The sequence below is a fragment of the Danaus plexippus genome, chromosome 12, assembly GCF_018135715.1.
Source record: "Danaus plexippus chromosome 12, MEX_DaPlex, whole genome shotgun sequence".
Lineage (NCBI taxonomy): Eukaryota > Metazoa > Arthropoda > Insecta > Lepidoptera > Nymphalidae > Danaus > Danaus plexippus.
Window position 1 is genome coordinate 6,948,493 of NC_083545.1, and position 17,083 is coordinate 6,965,575.

The 17,083-nt window shown below is 31.9% G+C and overlaps 5 protein-coding genes across 9 annotated transcripts; 2 read left to right on the forward strand and 3 right to left on the reverse strand.

Annotated features, from left to right (window-relative positions):
- Positions 1-1,295: 1,295 nt before the first annotated feature.
- LOC116772732 (beta-1,3-glucan-binding protein-like) lies at positions 1,296-5,536 on the forward strand. 2 transcript variants are annotated; one of them, XM_032665004.2, is made up of 9 exons: positions 1,296-1,541; positions 2,284-2,460; positions 2,849-3,009; positions 3,489-3,634; positions 3,899-4,050; positions 4,275-4,393; positions 4,469-4,592; positions 4,784-4,932; positions 5,103-5,536. In XM_032665004.2, exons 1-9 carry the CDS (start codon positions 1,385-1,387, stop codon positions 5,301-5,303), a joined length of 1,386 nt encoding a protein of 461 aa, XP_032520895.2. In that variant the 5' UTR covers positions 1,296-1,384; the 3' UTR covers positions 5,304-5,536. The 2 variants fall into 2 exon arrangements, with proteins under 2 accessions (XP_032520895.2, XP_032520894.2); XM_032665003.2 differs by having other exon boundaries at positions 1,300-1,541; positions 2,284-2,556.
- A 9-nt stretch (positions 5,537-5,545) lies between these two features.
- On the reverse strand, positions 5,546-7,056 carry LOC116772305 (uncharacterized). 2 transcript variants are annotated; one of them, XM_032664431.2, is made up of 3 exons: positions 6,808-7,054; positions 6,475-6,573; positions 5,546-5,837 (listed from the first exon to the last, which is right to left on the reverse strand). In XM_032664431.2, the coding sequence occupies exons 1-3, from the start codon at positions 6,976-6,978 to the stop codon at positions 5,547-5,549; spliced, it is 561 nt and encodes a 186-aa protein (XP_032520322.2). In that variant the 5' UTR covers positions 6,979-7,054; the 3' UTR covers position 5,546. The 2 variants fall into 2 exon arrangements, with proteins under 2 accessions (XP_032520322.2, XP_061378349.1); XM_061522365.1 differs by lacking the exon at positions 6,475-6,573 and having other exon boundaries at positions 6,808-7,056.
- Positions 7,057-8,720: 1,664 nt separating this feature from the next.
- LOC116772304 (beta-1,3-glucan-binding protein-like) lies at positions 8,721-14,373 on the forward strand. Its single transcript, XM_032664430.2, has 9 exons — positions 8,721-9,033; positions 9,746-9,973; positions 10,050-10,210; positions 10,449-10,600; positions 11,009-11,166; positions 11,363-11,487; positions 11,560-11,677; positions 11,859-11,995; positions 12,254-14,373. The coding sequence occupies exons 1-9, from the start codon at positions 8,901-8,903 to the stop codon at positions 12,449-12,451; spliced, it is 1,410 nt and encodes a 469-aa protein (XP_032520321.2). The 5' UTR covers positions 8,721-8,900; the 3' UTR covers positions 12,452-14,373.
- LOC116772306 (beta-1,3-glucan-binding protein-like) lies at positions 12,606-15,409 on the reverse strand. 3 transcript variants are annotated; one of them, XM_061522348.1, is made up of 9 exons: positions 14,855-15,401; positions 14,518-14,796; positions 14,200-14,387; positions 13,949-14,100; positions 13,743-13,882; positions 13,539-13,654; positions 13,355-13,475; positions 13,041-13,189; positions 12,606-12,861 (listed from the first exon to the last, which is right to left on the reverse strand). In XM_061522348.1, the coding sequence occupies exons 1-9, from the start codon at positions 14,982-14,984 to the stop codon at positions 12,670-12,672; spliced, it is 1,467 nt and encodes a 488-aa protein (XP_061378332.1). In that variant the 5' UTR covers positions 14,985-15,401; the 3' UTR covers positions 12,606-12,669. The 3 variants fall into 3 exon arrangements, with proteins under 3 accessions (XP_061378332.1, XP_061378333.1, XP_061378334.1); XM_061522349.1 differs by having other exon boundaries at positions 14,518-14,775; positions 14,855-15,399; XM_061522350.1 differs by lacking the exon at positions 12,606-12,861 and having other exon boundaries at positions 13,141-13,272; positions 14,855-15,409.
- A 174-nt stretch (positions 15,410-15,583) lies between these two features.
- On the reverse strand, positions 15,584-16,940 carry LOC116776132 (uncharacterized). The gene is made up of 3 exons (XM_061522351.1): positions 16,546-16,940; positions 16,234-16,332; positions 15,584-15,918 (listed from the first exon to the last, which is right to left on the reverse strand). The coding sequence occupies exons 1-3, from the start codon at positions 16,738-16,740 to the stop codon at positions 15,610-15,612; spliced, it is 603 nt and encodes a 200-aa protein (XP_061378335.1). The 5' UTR covers positions 16,741-16,940; the 3' UTR covers positions 15,584-15,609.
- Between the last annotated feature and the right edge of the window lie 143 nt (positions 16,941-17,083).

Sequence of the window (17,083 nt, forward strand, 5' to 3'; positions counted from 1 at the left end):
GTGTTGTATCCTGCTGACATCAATTGGAAAATTTGTATTAAAATAGTTGTATCAGTTAGTCCCTTTTTATCGTTCGTGTTAAAGTATATACTACTTAAGTCTAGCGATTTGGTCTGTAGACTTACTATAGCTATAGATTTTTCTTTCATAGCAAAAAAAAATACAATCCCTTGTTTTAATTTCAGAACTTATCAACATACCGATCTTGTTGTATATTTATCACACAGTGCTCATATGTGACGTAGTGATGATTACGAGCCACTGATTTTTTGGGTTTTTTTTAACAATTAAATTATCCATTATACGATAAAAATAAGTTGAAAAATATATTTTTTAATAGTTAACGTTAGCGTTTGAAATAAAGTCGACCACGTGTTTAATTAATTGTGATATCTCAGCACTCGTGCAAACCGATGTTTGTTGTTTAATATTTGGTAGTGTTTCCTGCACAATATCCTATATATTTATTGTACTATTTTCTTGTATATATTTTTCCTTGAAAAATAAACTGTAGTGATAGATTATTGTGTTTTATTGTAAACATCCATCCTTATATCCTGTTATACTCTAAAGTTACACAGTAATAGCTCTTTAGAAACATATTTTAAGCTGAACTGTCGTAAACAGAGAAGATATACATGAGAACAAATAATATAGGAATCGTTTGTTTTTTATTACATTTTCTAGATAATATTTTTAAATAGACACTAATACAAGTCCACATACCTTTTATCACATTTGACTTTTAACTTAAAAGTCCTTAAATTCAATTCAATGAATTGGAAGCACAGTCTAGAGCAAAACAGTTGCAAACCGAAAAATTTTCTTTCACAAAGGTAGGCTTTTTCTGAACGAAATTCTTCTTACAGGTCTAGTCTAGGTCCTGAGTGACGACTTGGTCTTTTTCAGGGCTATACATTAAATATCACTAACACCAAGTACATGGATTCCTTTTATAACTACGTGCTTATTTTCACTCTATTGGGTTGAATTTTACCAAGTCAGGTCCAGCATTTGTATGACAGCATACTCCTCATGGCAAAACGTCGTTTCGCGATCTGATAAATTATCATTTGCGTTCTATCACTGAGAAATATATATCATTTTTTAAAAACAAACTAGTCCAGTTGAAGCTCAAATAATATTGGTTTCAGATAAAACAGTTAGAGTGATTACAATAGAAATGATTCTGGAACTTAATTAGGTATTGGCGAGAGTGATTATTATTAAATATCCATCCAAGCGCGTTAACGAAAAACATAAGCATTATAACAGACGAGATTCTGTTACTTGTTGACTTGCTTGTGTTGGTTATCCAGATGTTAAAAATGTTAAAGGCCAAGGTCAGATATTCTATCGAATTACAAGTTTATTTTTCAAGTTAATGTTGCTTTTTTCTCAGATGATTTCAGTGATGGGCTTCACACGGATCTCTTTGTTATTTTTGTTGACGTGCTTAAGTGTTACTTGTGTAGAATACGAAATACCCTCAGTGACTTTGCAGGCGCTAAAACCAAAAGGGATAAGAGTCTTCCTACCTGGTGTGTTGTGTTTTATAATTGTTATTATTGTTTTTTCACTTTAAGTATCAGACGTACGTTTACATACTGCATTTTTTCTAAATTATTACAGTGGGTTAGCCCAAAAAACAATTAGCAAATTTATAAATAAACATAGTGAAGTATTTATTTATTTTATCAAAAATTAAATAAGCCCTGAGTCTGTGTATTTGTTGTAAGCATTGCAACAGAAAATGAAAACCTTGACGATAATTAATTCAATGTTTGGCGCGAAGGACAGAAGGAAACAAAGAGTTATAAAGAGAACAGATAACCAACAAAAAGGCGGATCGTAGGTTATCAAAGAAACCAATATTTTTATAGATTTTTATATAATGAGACTAAACTTCAATTGAAAGCGATATTTTTTTTTAATTTGCTCTTTTCCAACATCTAACCTAGCACGGTTTATGACATTGTCCTTCTTTAGTGATAACTCTTAAACATCTCACTTCCGTGAGTTTTTATGGATAAGAATAAGAAATAGGGACCCTTACTGTTAAGATTTTTAAATAAAGTCTAATTTTTGTGTTTGTATGACCCATTTAGAATTTATCATATCTAGTATCTAACAATAAATTATGGTGTTATGTTACAATAGATTTTAACTTATCCTAGTTTTTGTCCACGACATCTTCAACGTGAATTTCAAAACTGATTTCATGTTGGGAGTTCAGTAATAATTAAGATGGTTATTTAATTTATATTTTATTGTTTATTTCAGACGATCCCAGAATAAAGCTATTTCTTTTCGAGGGAATAGTTAAATCAGATAATGGAACGAAAAGTGAAAGGGAAATATGGGGCTATGGCAGTAAAAAGAAATATGGCTGGGTTTATGAAGATTTTGATATTGAATTGAAATTCGGTCAATCCATAGATTATAGTGTCTTCGTTTCTGGTAATAATCCTTCGTTTGAATCCAAAGGAAGCGATGGTGAATCAGAACTTAAACTTTTTGGAAATATTAGAAAATTTAACACATTCCTTGTCACTGGTGAGAATGTTTGTTTTTCGCAGAAAGTTTCATTTAAGCTATCGTCTCGACGACTCGTTAAATGAAGAAGAGCTTAAGAATTGTCAACATAATATTAACGAGTGTTCATCAAATTCTGTGTAGTAAAATTTTTTGTCGATATTTAATTTTCTTCCGGATTCAAAATTTAAATAAGCCGCGATTTAGTTTTCGATGTAGTGAAATATCTGTAATAAAACTAGACAGTTTGTGAGACTTTACTAATGAAGGTGAACTTAAAAGCGTATTAAAAACAATAATATTTTCTCTATAGTTCTTGAAGACCCGACCGCCCATGGTCCTCATTGTCCAAAAACAGCTACAAGGGTCCGTGGCGGTAAAGCGTGTGCCAAAGAGGTCATCTTCGAAGATAACTTCAATCGATTCAGGGACGATTTGTGGCAAATAGAGCACTACATACCAATCGATCACCCGGTCAGTAAATTTATCAGAAATTAGGTACATCTCAACTCTTATTTGTTTGCCAAGCTGTGCTTCAGAGGTCTAGAATTTAAACAGAGTTATTATTTACTTATTCATAGGAATACTTATAAATGTTTATTTTTTATCGTTTACTCCTATTATTGACAGTCAAGTGTAACTAAGGTGTAGACGTTAGAGTTTGTAAAATTCTAAGGCAACCTTAATTGTTAACCATAGAGTATGGACATTTTATATTTTTTATAGTCTAAGTGTTACTCACACAATCGGTTTAAACACTATTTGGGCAATTAGTTACTCAATTTCGTCTATTATGAGCTTTTAAATATATTCAAATGACAACTCTTTCATCTTTAGTTGAATGTATATCTTTTTATATAAAAAAAATTGAGGCAAACATTTTTCTTAAGTTAAAGTGTCTGATGTATAGTAAGTGATTTATGAATGATAAGATAAATAAAGTGATTTTGTAGGAACATCCTTTTGTATCATACCAAAGGCGAACAACAGATCCCACAGTGAAGATAGAAAATGGAACTCTTCAAATCATACCTAGAATACAACAGGATCTCTTGAAGAGTGAATCCATTTTGACTGCTACTCTGGATTTAAACAGTGGGTGAGTAGTTGTATAGGTATTGTATAGGAATCTTATAGTACACACCACCAGCCGTTGTTCACGGAGTCAGCAGCGTTTCCAGTTACAAGATATCATGGCGCACAACGTTGCTGCCCCGGCGACATTCGTCACCTTCAATACATGTTCCTCTTACGCAACAGAGTTCTACTCACGACAATTTTAAAATATTTCGATTAGATTTTTACTGAATCTAAAATATGTCTATATGTTAGTCGAAACTGATAGCGAATATAATAATTATAGATGTACCCAACCCTTGTGTTCTATTCGTGCTACTGGAGCAGAGATCTTACCACCGATAGCAAGCGGTCGACTCACGACCGCTAGATTTGCTTTCACCTATGGAACAATTCACATCCGAGCCAAGGTGCCCATAGGAGACTGGATCTATCCAGGTAGACTGTCAACAAAAATCTATTCCACGATTGCAATCGAACGAAATAATTACCTCTTTATTTTTATTGTTATTTTTAATTTTGAGTTATATAAAAAATGTTGTAAGTTGAGAAAGAAACGATGCAGACGTCTGTTTCGCAGTAAATTCAATTCAAACAAATTAAAATTACATATTTTTTATAAAAAATAAAATTTAATAAGATTTAATTTTTATCAATTTCAGAAATTCTACTGGCGCCGTTGTCTCAAAAGTATGGTTCTTTAAATGATGCGTCAGGAATTTTAAAAATTGCATTAGTACGAGGGAATGTTGAACCTGGCAATGACAAATATGGAAATAAAGTAAGAACTCTCATTGTAGTAGATTAGATACAATGAGAGACCTTACTGCGTTATTCTTTATTGTGATAATTCCAGATTCTCGCCGGAGGTCCAATTATCAATGCAAAATGTCGGTCTGCATTAGAATTTTATTACAAAACAATACCCGTTGGCTACTGGGGCGATGACTTCCATGAGTATACTCTGCATTGGGCACCGGGTATAAAATAGATGCTACCAGCTAAATATTAATGAATAAAATAATATATAATAGCTTATTTTATTTTAAATTAATTAATCTTTAAATATTTTCTTTTAATCTTATTTTTATATGAGTAGTTAATAATTTTACATTCATCTATCTACTAAATGAAAAACAATTCCACCTGTTACGTATTAGTTTTGTTTCAGATCACTTAAAGTTCTCTGTAGATAATGTAACATACGGTTTTTATAAGCCGGGTGCTTCTGGCCTGAAGTCGTGGCTACCATCTTCCTGTAGAGGTCCATGGTATGAGCTTCTTAAGACCGGAGGAATCATAGCTCCTTTTGATGATCATGTGAGGACTCACTACATAGACATTAGTTGTATGCTTACGAGAAATGTCGATCAGTTTGTGGCAAACACAAATTTAACTTCATTGGCATATTAAATCTTACAAAGTACTAGCATTAAGCTCTGTATTCAAAAGTAACGCAGACAATTAACGCATAGTTACATATTTTTTAGTTTCAAATAGTATTAGGAGTGGCCGTGGGAGGCAGCGTGGAGTTTGCGGATTATATAAAATCATCCAACGGTGAAAATAAACCTTGGAGGAATCGAGGGCGCAAAGCCAGTTTAAGCTTTTGGCAGAATCGGGATACTTGGCTGAACACGTGGACACAACCAGCCCTCGTCATAGATTACGTAAAGGTTGTGGCCTTATGATGAATGCACTTGTCGTGACAACACAGCCATGCTTAAGTTATACTAGTGCATCGCAAATAATGAAAAATGTTATATAACTTTTTCATATCATTCTATTGTATAATAATTATGTTTTGTTACCTATATAATAAATTTAACATTTTTATTTACCGCTATAACGATTTTTTTGTGGTTTTTATTTTATTTGTAAAACTTAAAGGCAAAAATTGTTTGAGGACAGCACTGTTATAATAAAAGAGTACTTCATATATAATTATTGTATATTATTGGCGTACCAGTCGCGATATCATCATGTCTTATTGTCAGGAAACACTCATCGAGATGTCTGTATGCTAGAGCTCGCTTGTCTTTGGCACGCGTCAAAAGTTTTACTCTCCAAGGCGGGGACAGTTTGCTCTCTTTGTCTTTTGTATAGGCTAAAACTCTTATTTCATGTAAGACGTCTGGTTTGATATAATCTATAATCATATTATCTGTGGTGAGGCCTTCTGCTATTATTTGTTTTGAAAAACTCAACGGTATTGTTCCGAAAACCTGTAATATTTTGTTTCATGTTAGAAGTTTAACTTAAAATCGATAAATGCTTTATTTAAATTGATTGGTAATATATGTTTAAAAAATATGCTCCAGGCCTAAAAAATATGTTTATTTTAATTTCATATATGTCGATAATCACCTGAGCGAATAAAGATAAGGATTAGTGGGTATGCCTCGTATATATTAAATTGCCGACCAAATATTCAACAATGCAATAAAAAAACACAACGTCCTCCACAGAGAACATAGAATCGAACTTGATATTTTGATTTTGTAAATATTATATTCTTAATAATGGGAATAATTATAGTTATTTATATAGAAAATATCTTTATAAATGACAATCGCTTACGACTCTAATTCTAATAAAGTTACGACATAAGTGTCAGACATTGATGTCTGTACTGATAAAATTGCCGAAAATTTTTGTGTCTGAGTAGGGTCGTACATAACAAGTCCACCGGGAGCTGATTCAATTTTTTTTTGTAATGATTACGTTTAGAAACCCACGGTTATCGGATTCGGTTTTAAGCATTCTATATTTGAATAGCATTTGAATTTTAACAATACTTTACTTACAAAATCTATTTATTTGACTTTGACTAGAATATTGTGACTAAAGTATTCACTTTACCTCCTCTGACGTCATTTCCATCACGAGTCCCGGTTCCTGGTCACCGTTGACCAATTTGTACATTGTTTCTAATTTTTCTTTTACCTCGTTTATAAGAATCTATAATAATGTTTTAATTTAATTTGTTTAGTAATTTTTCGCAGCCAAAAAGATAACATCGTGACCTTCCATAATTTATCATTGCACAATGTTATTTAACTTAACATCTAATTCTTATCCTGACATCGCAAAGATCATCATAAAAACAGAGAGACAAACTTCGTAATTATAGATATGTAATATTGTGCATACGCTAAATACTTCCGTGTCAGAGCTTGACTAGTTCAAACTTACTTTATATCCAAGGACCACACCAGCAGAGGTATCATTGACGGATTTCCATTCCACAAATACGCCGTCATCGTCAGTACCTGTGATACTCTTTATTATTGGTGCGTCTAAAACATAACACTTCCTGGCCAAACATAGCAGTAAGAATACAACAATCCTCTTGTTTGAAATCATATTTTATAACATAAAATTTAAATGTGACACGACGACGACCGTCACATGCGATGTCTAACTTTATAAGAATTTTGTTTTGAATGATACGTTGAATTATATTTGTGGTTTTCCTATTTAAATGAGGAAAAGTGTAAGTCAATAAATCTAAGTATTTAAATGCATATATTTTTGTTAACGAAGTCATGAAATGCAAAGCGGTTATCATTTTCAAAGGCTACATTAAAAAACATAATATAAAGAAACTTATTACAAAATATGGAAGGGTGTGAAAAATTCTTAAAATAAAATGTTGATATGCGTAAATTTATTCTCAGATATAAAACAATAATAAAATACTTGTTAAATTTCCCTTATAAGCGGCTGGCATAAAATGATCACTTATTTTCGTTTCGAGCAGACACAGACCGCAAACTATATGATCTGATAAACACGGGTGGGCTGGAAATAGATTATGGGACTACTCATGATAAGTGATGACAATGATGTTAAAGTAAAAGTGAAATAATAAAGTAAAAGTGCAGGCAATCATTATAATAAGGTAAATATTTTCTTTTTCTGAAATGGTTAACGAATGATAAGAAACAAGAAATTAATAATAATAATACATATATATTTTTGACAGTCCGGCACGTGTACCTACCAGTTTTGATGTTTTTATTCGTTCATTCCACTGAGTGTAATGAGAAGGCAGCAGGCAAATTATTTTGTCTTGCTGCACACAGAAATATATATTTTTGTAAAATTGTAAATTTCCTAAAATTTATAGACATTAAAATTAATTTTAAATATTCTAATAACAAACAAATGTCTGCTTAAAAGACAAACAAATTCAAACTTAACATTTCGATACGACTTTATTGATCTACTTAAATGAAATTAGATTTTTGCTGGCGAATAAAAATAATATGCTAGAAGAGATAAAGTGCCAAAATAATATTAATTAATTTTATATTAATTTATAGCCAGCACAAATTTTTATTTTCTAGTTTAGTTTAATGATTGAGGGTCAAAAAATGTTTTTTAATTTTTTTTATATTCCTAAACGTAATAAAAAAAAAATAGTAATATTAAAGTACACATCAAGGTACAATATACTGTCCTTATAATAATTTCTCTCGTGTGGTTGGTAACAGTAAAACAAATTGACAAATAACGTAACCATTACAATAATAAAATGATTCTCCTTTTGATTTTTTTTAATAAGATGTAATTGTCAACTCTATTTTTTGCAACTTTATATTGAATATCTTTATTCCATACAAATATATTTATATCATTAGACGTTTTCCGTTGATCGGAACAGGACACTTTGTTAGAGTTAATAAGGAAGTAGTCCTTAAACTATGTTGAATACATTCAGATTTGTTTATGCAAATAGGCACTGTATGTAATAATAATAATAATGATTTATTATAAAATAAAATTTCATATTAAGATAGAGTTTTAGATGTAATTCTTATTTATTTATAATGTTTGTCCTAACATTTATATCAGTGTAAATAATATTTGAAAAACATCAGAATGAAGTAAATGTAATTACCATCATTAATGTTAATTAATAAAATATCATACATAACCTTACTTTTATCTTTTTAGATAATTTAACGATACCGAGTTTTATAATATTATGTTATTATTTCTTCGTATTTATTTACAATAACAAAAATGAGTCCAATGTAAGATGATGAAGCACTATAAATTGATGTGCTCGGACTATTCGGCGGCTATTGACCTGACTAATATAACAAAAACACGAAAAATTTCTCATATATAATATATAAAATTGTTTGCTAAATCATCCGATATTGTTATTCCCCGATTTGGTTCACATTTGTTTTACGAATTGCAAAAATCCCCGCGCTTACGGACGAATAATAATCGACGTTCCATCAAAACGAGATCCTCAGGAGTTCAGTTGCACAATGCCAGTGACCGGGGTTGGACGAGTGCTCGCGGTGGTTTTATTATGCGCACATTTAAGTGACGCCCAGTTCACTGTACCGGATGTCATAATACAGGCATTAAGACCGAAAGGTCTTCGTGTTTATATACCAGGTATGACATATGCTTTTTATTATATGTTTCATTGCATTTAGAACGAAAGTCCGCAGTGAGATAAGTGGCTATACAAAGGTTTCTGTATGATTGAGATCTTAAGGAAGCATATATTAAGGACAATCTCATTCAATACAATGCAATGATTGCCATTCTGTGTGTTTTGAAATAATATTGATGTTGTGGATAAAGAAATTTTGTTTGGTCTTCAAGTTCTTAATACCTCTGGATATCTGCTGTCTAATCGTAACTTAAGTTAAGGAGGCTATACACGAATTAGGATTTGGATCGATTTAAAAAAAGAATTAATTCAATTTTATTAAAGTAGAGTAAAAGAATTATAGATATGCAGTAATTTAAATAGTTTTTATTTGTCTTCTGTACCACGAACTAATTCCTTGGATCAGTAAGCAGTGCTGGTTGCTCAAACAAAGTGTAATAGAAATCAATAAAGTTACACAAACACATAAATAGTCTTTTGGATTCATAGTACTTACTTATAATGTCAAATATTTTATTATAAACTGAAAAACAATAACAAAATGCGATAACTATTGTAAGGAATGATAATTTCATTAGCTTGGGTATGCATTTATGTAAGTATTTATTTTATTGTTCGAGAGAACTGTTTAAATACTAGTGACATGTCATTTAATGGCACACAAGTTTATCAATTACACAATATATGTCAATGTATTTTCTCTTCTTCTAGATTCTCCAAATGTAAGTTTGTTTGTGTTCCAAGGGAACATTAATAAAAAAATTGGTGAAAATGATGTCGGTACTGTATCAGCAGAGATTACCAAACCCACAGACGGAAAGTGGCTTTATGAAAATCGGAATTTGGATTTAAAAGTCGGTGACGTCATCAATTACTACGTTTACGTGGTTAGCGATAAAAAGGGTTATCTTAAAGACAACCTATCATTCACAGTAAAAGGTACGTTTAATTTCATTAAAATTGTTAATTATGGAATTAATACATATTATTGAGGTAAACACATTTCACATTACAGCTCTCGAAAGCCCGACTTCAAACCCTGCGGCAGATTGTAGGAACACTCCAAGTGTTGTTCGAAACGGGAAAGCTTGCGCCGGGCAAGTTTTGTTCGAAGACAATTTTGATAGTTTAAGAGAAGATTTGTGGCAAATTGAACAATATATACCCGATGAGCCTGTAAGATATATTCCGAAAATCATAAGTCTAACAATAGTCCGTCTTACCACATGTATTTGAACTTGCAAAACGTCGTAATATCCCTCCCTGTTGTTTAAAAGCATTCATTTTACACTTGATATTTGATCATTAATTAAAGTCAACATTGTTTTAATGCTAAGAGAATGTATACGTAATATTGTTATTAATTTTTATTCTGATTTGATTACTATGTTGAGGTGCATTTCTACGGTTTCAGGATTTTCCTTTCGTTTCCTACCAGCGACCGCCGAATGCACCAACGGTGGTCGTGGAAGGAGGGTATCTGAAGATTGAACCTAAACTGCAACAAGATCTGCCTGGATATTCTAATAATTCAATATATATGGGAAAATTAGATCTTTTAAATGGGTAAATACACTATTTAAGTACATGAATTTTGTATATTGATTTCTGATACAAAAAAGTAGTAATGTGAATTAAGAGATACTTTTAGTGGTACAAAGGTATGAGAAAAAACTTTGTAATGTCTTTGTATAAAAAAACATTATTATAACCTTACTAAAATAATTATAAGGCTTTATCGTCAACGTAATTAATCAATATCATCAAGTATATTGATTTCAGAGAAGAATAACGAATAAAATAAATGGAATTTTAAGTGCTGAATATAACGTTAAATAGCTGTTAGGTTCGAACACAAACTGAATAAACTTCGGATGTTATTAATACGCATTGAAACTTATTAATTGACTAATCTTTTATATAGATTTCGTTGCAAAGAAAATATAAAAATATTTAACTCCACCAATTCCCCAGTTGTACAGCTGTTTCATCGAAATGTCACGTTGAAGCGTGGGGCGCAAGTATAATACCACCAATAGCCAGCGGCAAACTTACATCAAAGACATTTGGATTCACATACGGCGTTGTTGAAGTGAGAGCAAAATTACCTCAAGGGGACTGGATTTATCCAGGTATCGGAATAAAATATCCGAAGATCTCCCATAAAATATTATATCGAAATTAAAAATTTATTTTAATAATCGAAATATGTATTCATAAAACTCAGTTGGTAATAATTGCATATGTATGCCGTGTTTTAAGCCCAGCTAGATGCACAACGCAGTTTCTTAAGCATAATCTCGTACCCATCTTATTTGTTACTTGTAGATATACTAATCGAGTCGCTATTCAAAAAATATGGAGTTACAAACTACGCGTCGGGTGTCATAAGGGTTGCTGGTGCGTTGGGAAACCAACAGTTGTCGGCTGGAAATATTGAAATGGGAAACAAGGTATATAATTAAACAATCCAGATCTATTAGCACCATTATCATGACTTTAACTTATTGTCCCGTCGTTATAAGGTCTTGTACGGTGGTCCAATAATGGACTTGAAGTGTCGAAGAAGTTTACTCAGCAAGAAAAACTCAAACAAGCCCTGGGGAGACGATTTCCATATATACACTCTGCGTTGGGAACCAGGTGATTATAATCTTTTTGTAATTTGATAATAGCTTGAATTTGTCTCGTAGAATCTGTTTATACTTTCATTTGTTTCATTGTAAAGATTGTTTTGTATTTATATGTTATGCCTTAGTGGTATTTATGTTGGAGGCACCTTTTATTTATGACGTTATTGAAAATTTTAAATTTTATATTCAAGAGAGAATAACGTTGTTTGTGGACGGTGAAGAATGGGGTCGCACGGAACCAGCCGCGAGTGGTCTTCGTGGGAGATTAGGACCTAATTGTGATGCACCTCGCGCTGCAGCTACCGACCTATCACCTTTCGACGATTACGTAAGTTACCAGATGCAGATTTGGCAACGCATCTACAACACCTCTTATGTTGCAGATGTCCACGGGTGACGGTAACTACTTACCATCAGGAGGCCGTCTGCTCGTTTGGCCCTTGCCCCTTGGGACATAAAAAAACAGAATTTCAGTAAAACATAAAAGTTCCATCCATCTATCTTAAAAAGACACTATCATCTGTTATCATAATATATTGTTTTTTTTTTGCTATCAATTTTATATTTTTTCTGTTTTTTGTTTTAGTTCTTCCTTACATTGGGTTTGACGACGGGTGGAGTTACTGAATTCGATGATGACGTAACGTCCCAAGGAATACCAAAACCGTGGAGGAACACTGGTCGCAAGGCTAGTTTAAGATTTTGGCAAGACATGTCTTCTTGGCTTCCGACGTGGAGACAGCCAGCTTTACTCGTAGATTACGTTAGAGTTACAGCTCTTTGAATCATTCTTCCTAAAGTCAGTTGAAAACCATATGTCCTATCTATAATACTACTTTTTATTTATACTTTATACATCTTTAATAAGAAGTTCCTCTTGTAATAAGGATCTCTAGTCGCAAATAAAATCAATAAACAAAAAAAAAAAACTTGAAAACTTGTCGCTTTAAAAAATTTATTTTAAAAAATCATGAGAATGTATGTAAAAAAGGCTTTCTTTCTTTATAGGGCGCTTATTTTGACGTAATCTATTAATAAAGGTTGGGTCCAAGTTTGGTACCAATTCGGGAGGTCCTTCCAGAATTTCTGTAGCGCTCTTCTTTCTTTATTGCGCCATGGTTTCACCCCTACTGTTCCAGTGATGTTATCTGGAAATATCATGCCACCGACTGCCACTCCCAAAGTCAAGGAGAACTATAGAAAAAATTGTTTGGGTTATATAACATTACCTTTTTACGCAGTCTGTTAGGAAGCATGGGGAGATTTATTTTATTTATCCTTGCAATCTTTTAATAACTTATAAAACACGTCGAATAAGGATTTAATACGAAAAAGTATCACTACTATAACAGTGACATGAAACGATTACTTACGTGATGATCAAATGGAGCCATCTTGCCCCCTGTACCGAGAAGTTCAAACCAATTCTTGCGACAGTTTAAGGGCAACCAAGATCGAAGTCCTCTGCGACCTGGCCGGAAACGATCCCACATCTCTCCATCTACATATTGTTCTATGGCATCTAGAACGTAGGATTGAATCGCATATGATTCACAGTATACCGATAGTTTTAACAATGGAAATCAATTTTCATATTTATAAAATCTCAAAAGAGTATATCTTTTTATATTAAAGATATAGAATTAATAGCATAATAGCAGTTATTTAACAATACATCGATACTAACCGGGTGTCCACTTCAAGGAGTAGATATGAAAATCATCGGACCATGTTCCATTCGATATCTTTTTTGTAGTTTTGTGATCCGATAAACATGCAATATTCAATAAGGGACTTCCCCCTAAAAACTAAGTATTTAACAATAAAAAAAATATATACAGCAATTATTGAAATATTTTTTTATAAATTACTTTGTTATTATACGTGTCATTTGATCCTTCATTTCCGAATACTGAGGCAATTTTCAAAACACCAGAGGAGTAATTCGCGTTGCCGTATTTTTTCGTTAATGACTCCAACTGAATTTCTGAAATAATATAAAAATAATAACTCTTAACTGTGACTATCTGAAACAATATAAGAAATAGAGTACGTTTTTCTATTGTATAACATACCTGGATAAAGCCAGTCGCCAATAGGCATCTTGGCACGAATTTCGACAATCCCATAAGTAAAAGCCACTTTAGCTTTAAGTTTGCCACTAAGTACAGCCGAAAATATACCAGGTTGGTCTGCACATATTTTATTTGTGCACCTAAAAAAAATTAAGGTTTAGGTCATGCTTTTGGAAGTTTACAAAGCAAGTATATGTGAGAATTACTCGTCTCCCAAGTGAGATTTTTCGTATAGAAAAGATCCATCGGAAAATTCGGTAATATTTCCCGGTAGCCTAGGTTTTATAACCAGTAATCCATCTTCGACAAAAACGGTTGGATTGGAAGGTTTATTCTGATACGTTACAAAGGGATGGTACTGTAACAGAAAAAAATATATATTAAAATCAATAGCCTTTGTGTTTATACATGTTGTATGTTTGCAAGGTTGGATCCCGTTATAAAATCTGTTACTCACTGGATCATCATGAGGTATGTACTGTTCAATCTGCCATAGGTCCTTTCTAAACGTATCAAAGTGATCTTCAAATATCGTCTTGTCACTGCAAGCTTTGCCTTTAAAAATTTCGGTAGCGGTTCTTTTACAAGTATTGTAAACGTCAGGCGAAGGTTCCAATAAATCTTTTTTATGTACTACGTCTTTCTCTATATAAAATAAATAAAGCAATATAATGTATAAATTATAAAATACATTAAATATTTAATAGGTCTTAAAGCGAATTTAATTAAAATACATAATAAAAAGTACATAATGTTTCGGTTGTTATGTACGCACCGGTTATTTTATATCGACCTTGTCCAGTATATCCTGGAACCTTAAGGAGCCAATGAAATATGTCGGTTACTCCACGTTTAAATGCCACAAATATATAATAAACAACGGTGTCCCCTACTCTCAATGGGGTCTCTAGATCCTCATACATCCAGTACCCATTTGTTTCCTCAACAGAAAATTCCCTGATACTCTTATAGAATGTACCATTATGCGAATAAAAATTTGCTTCAATGTGGAACATTTTAATCCTATCATCACCTGTTAAAGTAAGGTACACGGCTTCATGGAACTTTTATTTAAAATACTGTTATATCATATTATATTAATTTTGTATTACCTGGTATATATATACGGAAACCGTTGGGTTGTAAGGCTTTCACGGTTACCTTGGGAACCACATATTTAGATGTATTCTGAGCTGACGTCACATATAAGACGAATAACACACTTATTGTTAAACGGAACATTATGATTTAATGGTTGATTTTGCATGTAATTATAACAAGCGTAATTACATTCGTCACAAGAGGAAATATTATAATTGGTTTTCATTGTTTTTACCAATGATAACGTTAAAAGGTCAAATGAAACAAACATAATTTACCAAACAATTATAAGGAAATAACAAGTAAAATTAGAACTAGCTAATTCTTTATATAGTATTTTTGAAACACATAAAAAAAAGTAATAAAGTTTTCTAAGTCATCTTAGATTTTAAACCACACACACACACGCACACACACACACACACACACTTTTGACATTATCTCATCACTGTAAAGTCAGAGAGTAACTGACTATCCACTTCTGTACAAAAAACTTTATGACTCACACACATTAGTGTTGAAATTTCCAACTCTGTATCGGTTTATTAGCGATTATCGCGGGTTGTTTATTTGTTAAAATTTTATTTTAGGCATTATAAATTTTCTTTAAAATGATAATAATAAACTAAGGTAAATATGTATTTCCAGTACGGTGTTATATATTTACGGTTTAACCTAATTAAGATAGGTAATTATTGAATAAGTTAAGGTATATTAATTTTACATAACAATTAACTCCATCTACTATAAAACATAAAAAAATCGTTTAAAAGTTAGTAATATATTCGAAAGGATAAGTATTCTCGTCCTTTCCCAATTCACTTTTTATGAGAAACGAGCAACCCTTGGATGTTTTCTTTATAGTGTGTCCTAAGTTTTCCCCCACTTTCACTAGCTTTATCCTGATTGGTTCCGACATCGGGCCTTCTTGGTCTATTTTATAAGCAAGTACACGAACTTCGTACACAACGTTGTAATCCAGATTTTGAATATGAAGGTATTCAATATACTCTGCCTCTCTTTCAACGATGAATTCCTTCCACGGGATACCAAGTGTTTCATTGATCCTAAAACTCTAAGGGTAGATGAAAATGTTAATTTGCTGCAAGGATTGTACAGTGCAATATATATATATATATATATATATATATATATATATATATATATATTCCTAACATATATCATATATATATATATATGATATATGTTAGGAATTGAGTAGTCATGTTAAGGATTCAGAGACTGATCTTTTCTTGTTGCGATAATGTCCATAAACTTATGTTTCTACTTGGAAGGTTTTTTTTGCTCTAGTAGAACAACATTTACAATTGAAACTTGTTTTTAATAAAACAAAACTATATACATCTTTGTGTGACATATTTGTTATTACCTTCGATGGTTTTATGTTGTGAATGTAACCAGGATATTCTTCGGCATTCAAAAGCTCATATTCTATATTAGTTTCTTGTTTCAAGATCCATAGTTTAATCTAGATCAAAAAGTTCGGAACACTTTATTATTATTATTTTTTTAAATGTATCGAAAATAAATGAATAGAATACAAAATCTATTAATATTCACAATCAATATGTTAGTATTAAATAATTGGGTGATAAATTACTTTGACCTTGACACGAGGCGCTGTATTTTTTTCGGCAGTTCTTATTAAGGTTTAGTTATTCTGTTCTGGCGGACTACATACCTTAAATCCCAAAACTGGGTCATCAGCACGTTGGCTTACTCCTTTCCACGTAATAAACAAGCCTGGTGGTACAGTTCCGGACACACTCGTTAGAACAGGTGCGTCCAAATATCTCTCAAACGGTCTAGGTGTTCCGATGCTTTGTGAGATTATAAGAAGAAATAGAAAAAACATTATATAATTGAAATTAATCATTGCAATTGCTACACCTATATACCAAGGGAATCACAACAAATAATCCCAGCCAAAGTAACCTTTTCTCCCACTTATCATGACCGTCAAATGACGATGGCCTTATATTTAGGCAAAATAAGGATAATTAACATATTTTGTATGAAGCGTATTTGTTAATATTTCATACTGGCAACATTAAAACTTGGTTTAGGCCGACCTTTCATCTATTTAGTGGACAAGGTCATCTGATGATAACCTTTGAATCAAGGTTGTTCAAATAATAATCATTTATATATGATATTTATATCATATGTATACATATATTATTATTTCCGACAAAAAAAATATATTTTCCTTTTTTTAT

Bases quoted from the DNA above. Each gene is read 5' to 3' on its own strand.
- LOC116772732 (XM_032665003.2), top strand. From the start codon at position 1,385: ATGTTGCTTTTTTCTCAGATGATTTCAGTGATGGGCTTCACACGGATC. The intron at 1,542-2,283 runs GTGTGTTGTGTT...TGTTTATTTCAG, and splicing joins GATAAGAGTCTTCCTACCTG to ACGATCCCAGAATAAAGCTA. The intron at 2,557-2,848 runs GTGAGAATGTTT...TTTTCTCTATAG, and splicing joins TAACACATTCCTTGTCACTG to TTCTTGAAGACCCGACCGCC.
- LOC116776132 (XM_061522351.1), bottom strand. From the start codon at position 16,740: ATGATTAATTTCAATTATATAATGTTTTTTCTATTTCTTCTTATAATC. The intron at 16,333-16,545 runs GTATGTAGTCCG...TTTTTGATCTAG, and splicing joins ACCCAGTTTTGGGATTTAAG to ATTAAACTATGGATCTTGAA. The intron at 15,919-16,233 runs GTAATAACAAAT...ATCTACCCTTAG, and splicing joins ACAACATAAAACCATCGAAG to AGTTTTAGGATCAATGAAAC.
- LOC116772306 (XM_061522348.1), bottom strand. From the start codon at position 14,984: ATGTTCCGTTTAACAATAAGTGTGTTATTCGTCTTATATGTGACGTCA. The intron at 14,101-14,199 runs GTGAGTAACAGA...TTTCTGTTACAG, and splicing joins ACATACCTCATGATGATCCA to TACCATCCCTTTGTAACGTA. The intron at 13,190-13,354 runs GTTAGTATCGAT...CCTACGTTCTAG, and splicing joins CTCCTTGAAGTGGACACCCG to ATGCCATAGAACAATATGTA.
- LOC116772304 (XM_032664430.2), top strand. From the start codon at position 8,901: ATGCCAGTGACCGGGGTTGGACGAGTGCTCGCGGTGGTTTTATTATGC. The intron at 9,034-9,745 runs GTATGACATATG...CTCTTCTTCTAG, and splicing joins TCTTCGTGTTTATATACCAG to ATTCTCCAAATGTAAGTTTG. The intron at 11,678-11,858 runs GTGATTATAATC...TTTATATTCAAG, and splicing joins CACTCTGCGTTGGGAACCAG to AGAGAATAACGTTGTTTGTG.
- LOC116772305 (XM_032664431.2), bottom strand. From the start codon at position 6,978: ATGATTTCAAACAAGAGGATTGTTGTATTCTTACTGCTATGTTTGGCC. The intron at 6,574-6,807 runs GTAAGTTTGAAC...ACATTATTATAG, and splicing joins GTGTGGTCCTTGGATATAAA to ATTCTTATAAACGAGGTAAA. The intron at 5,838-6,474 runs GTAAAGTGAATA...AAAATATTACAG, and splicing joins TGGAAATGACGTCAGAGGAG to GTTTTCGGAACAATACCGTT.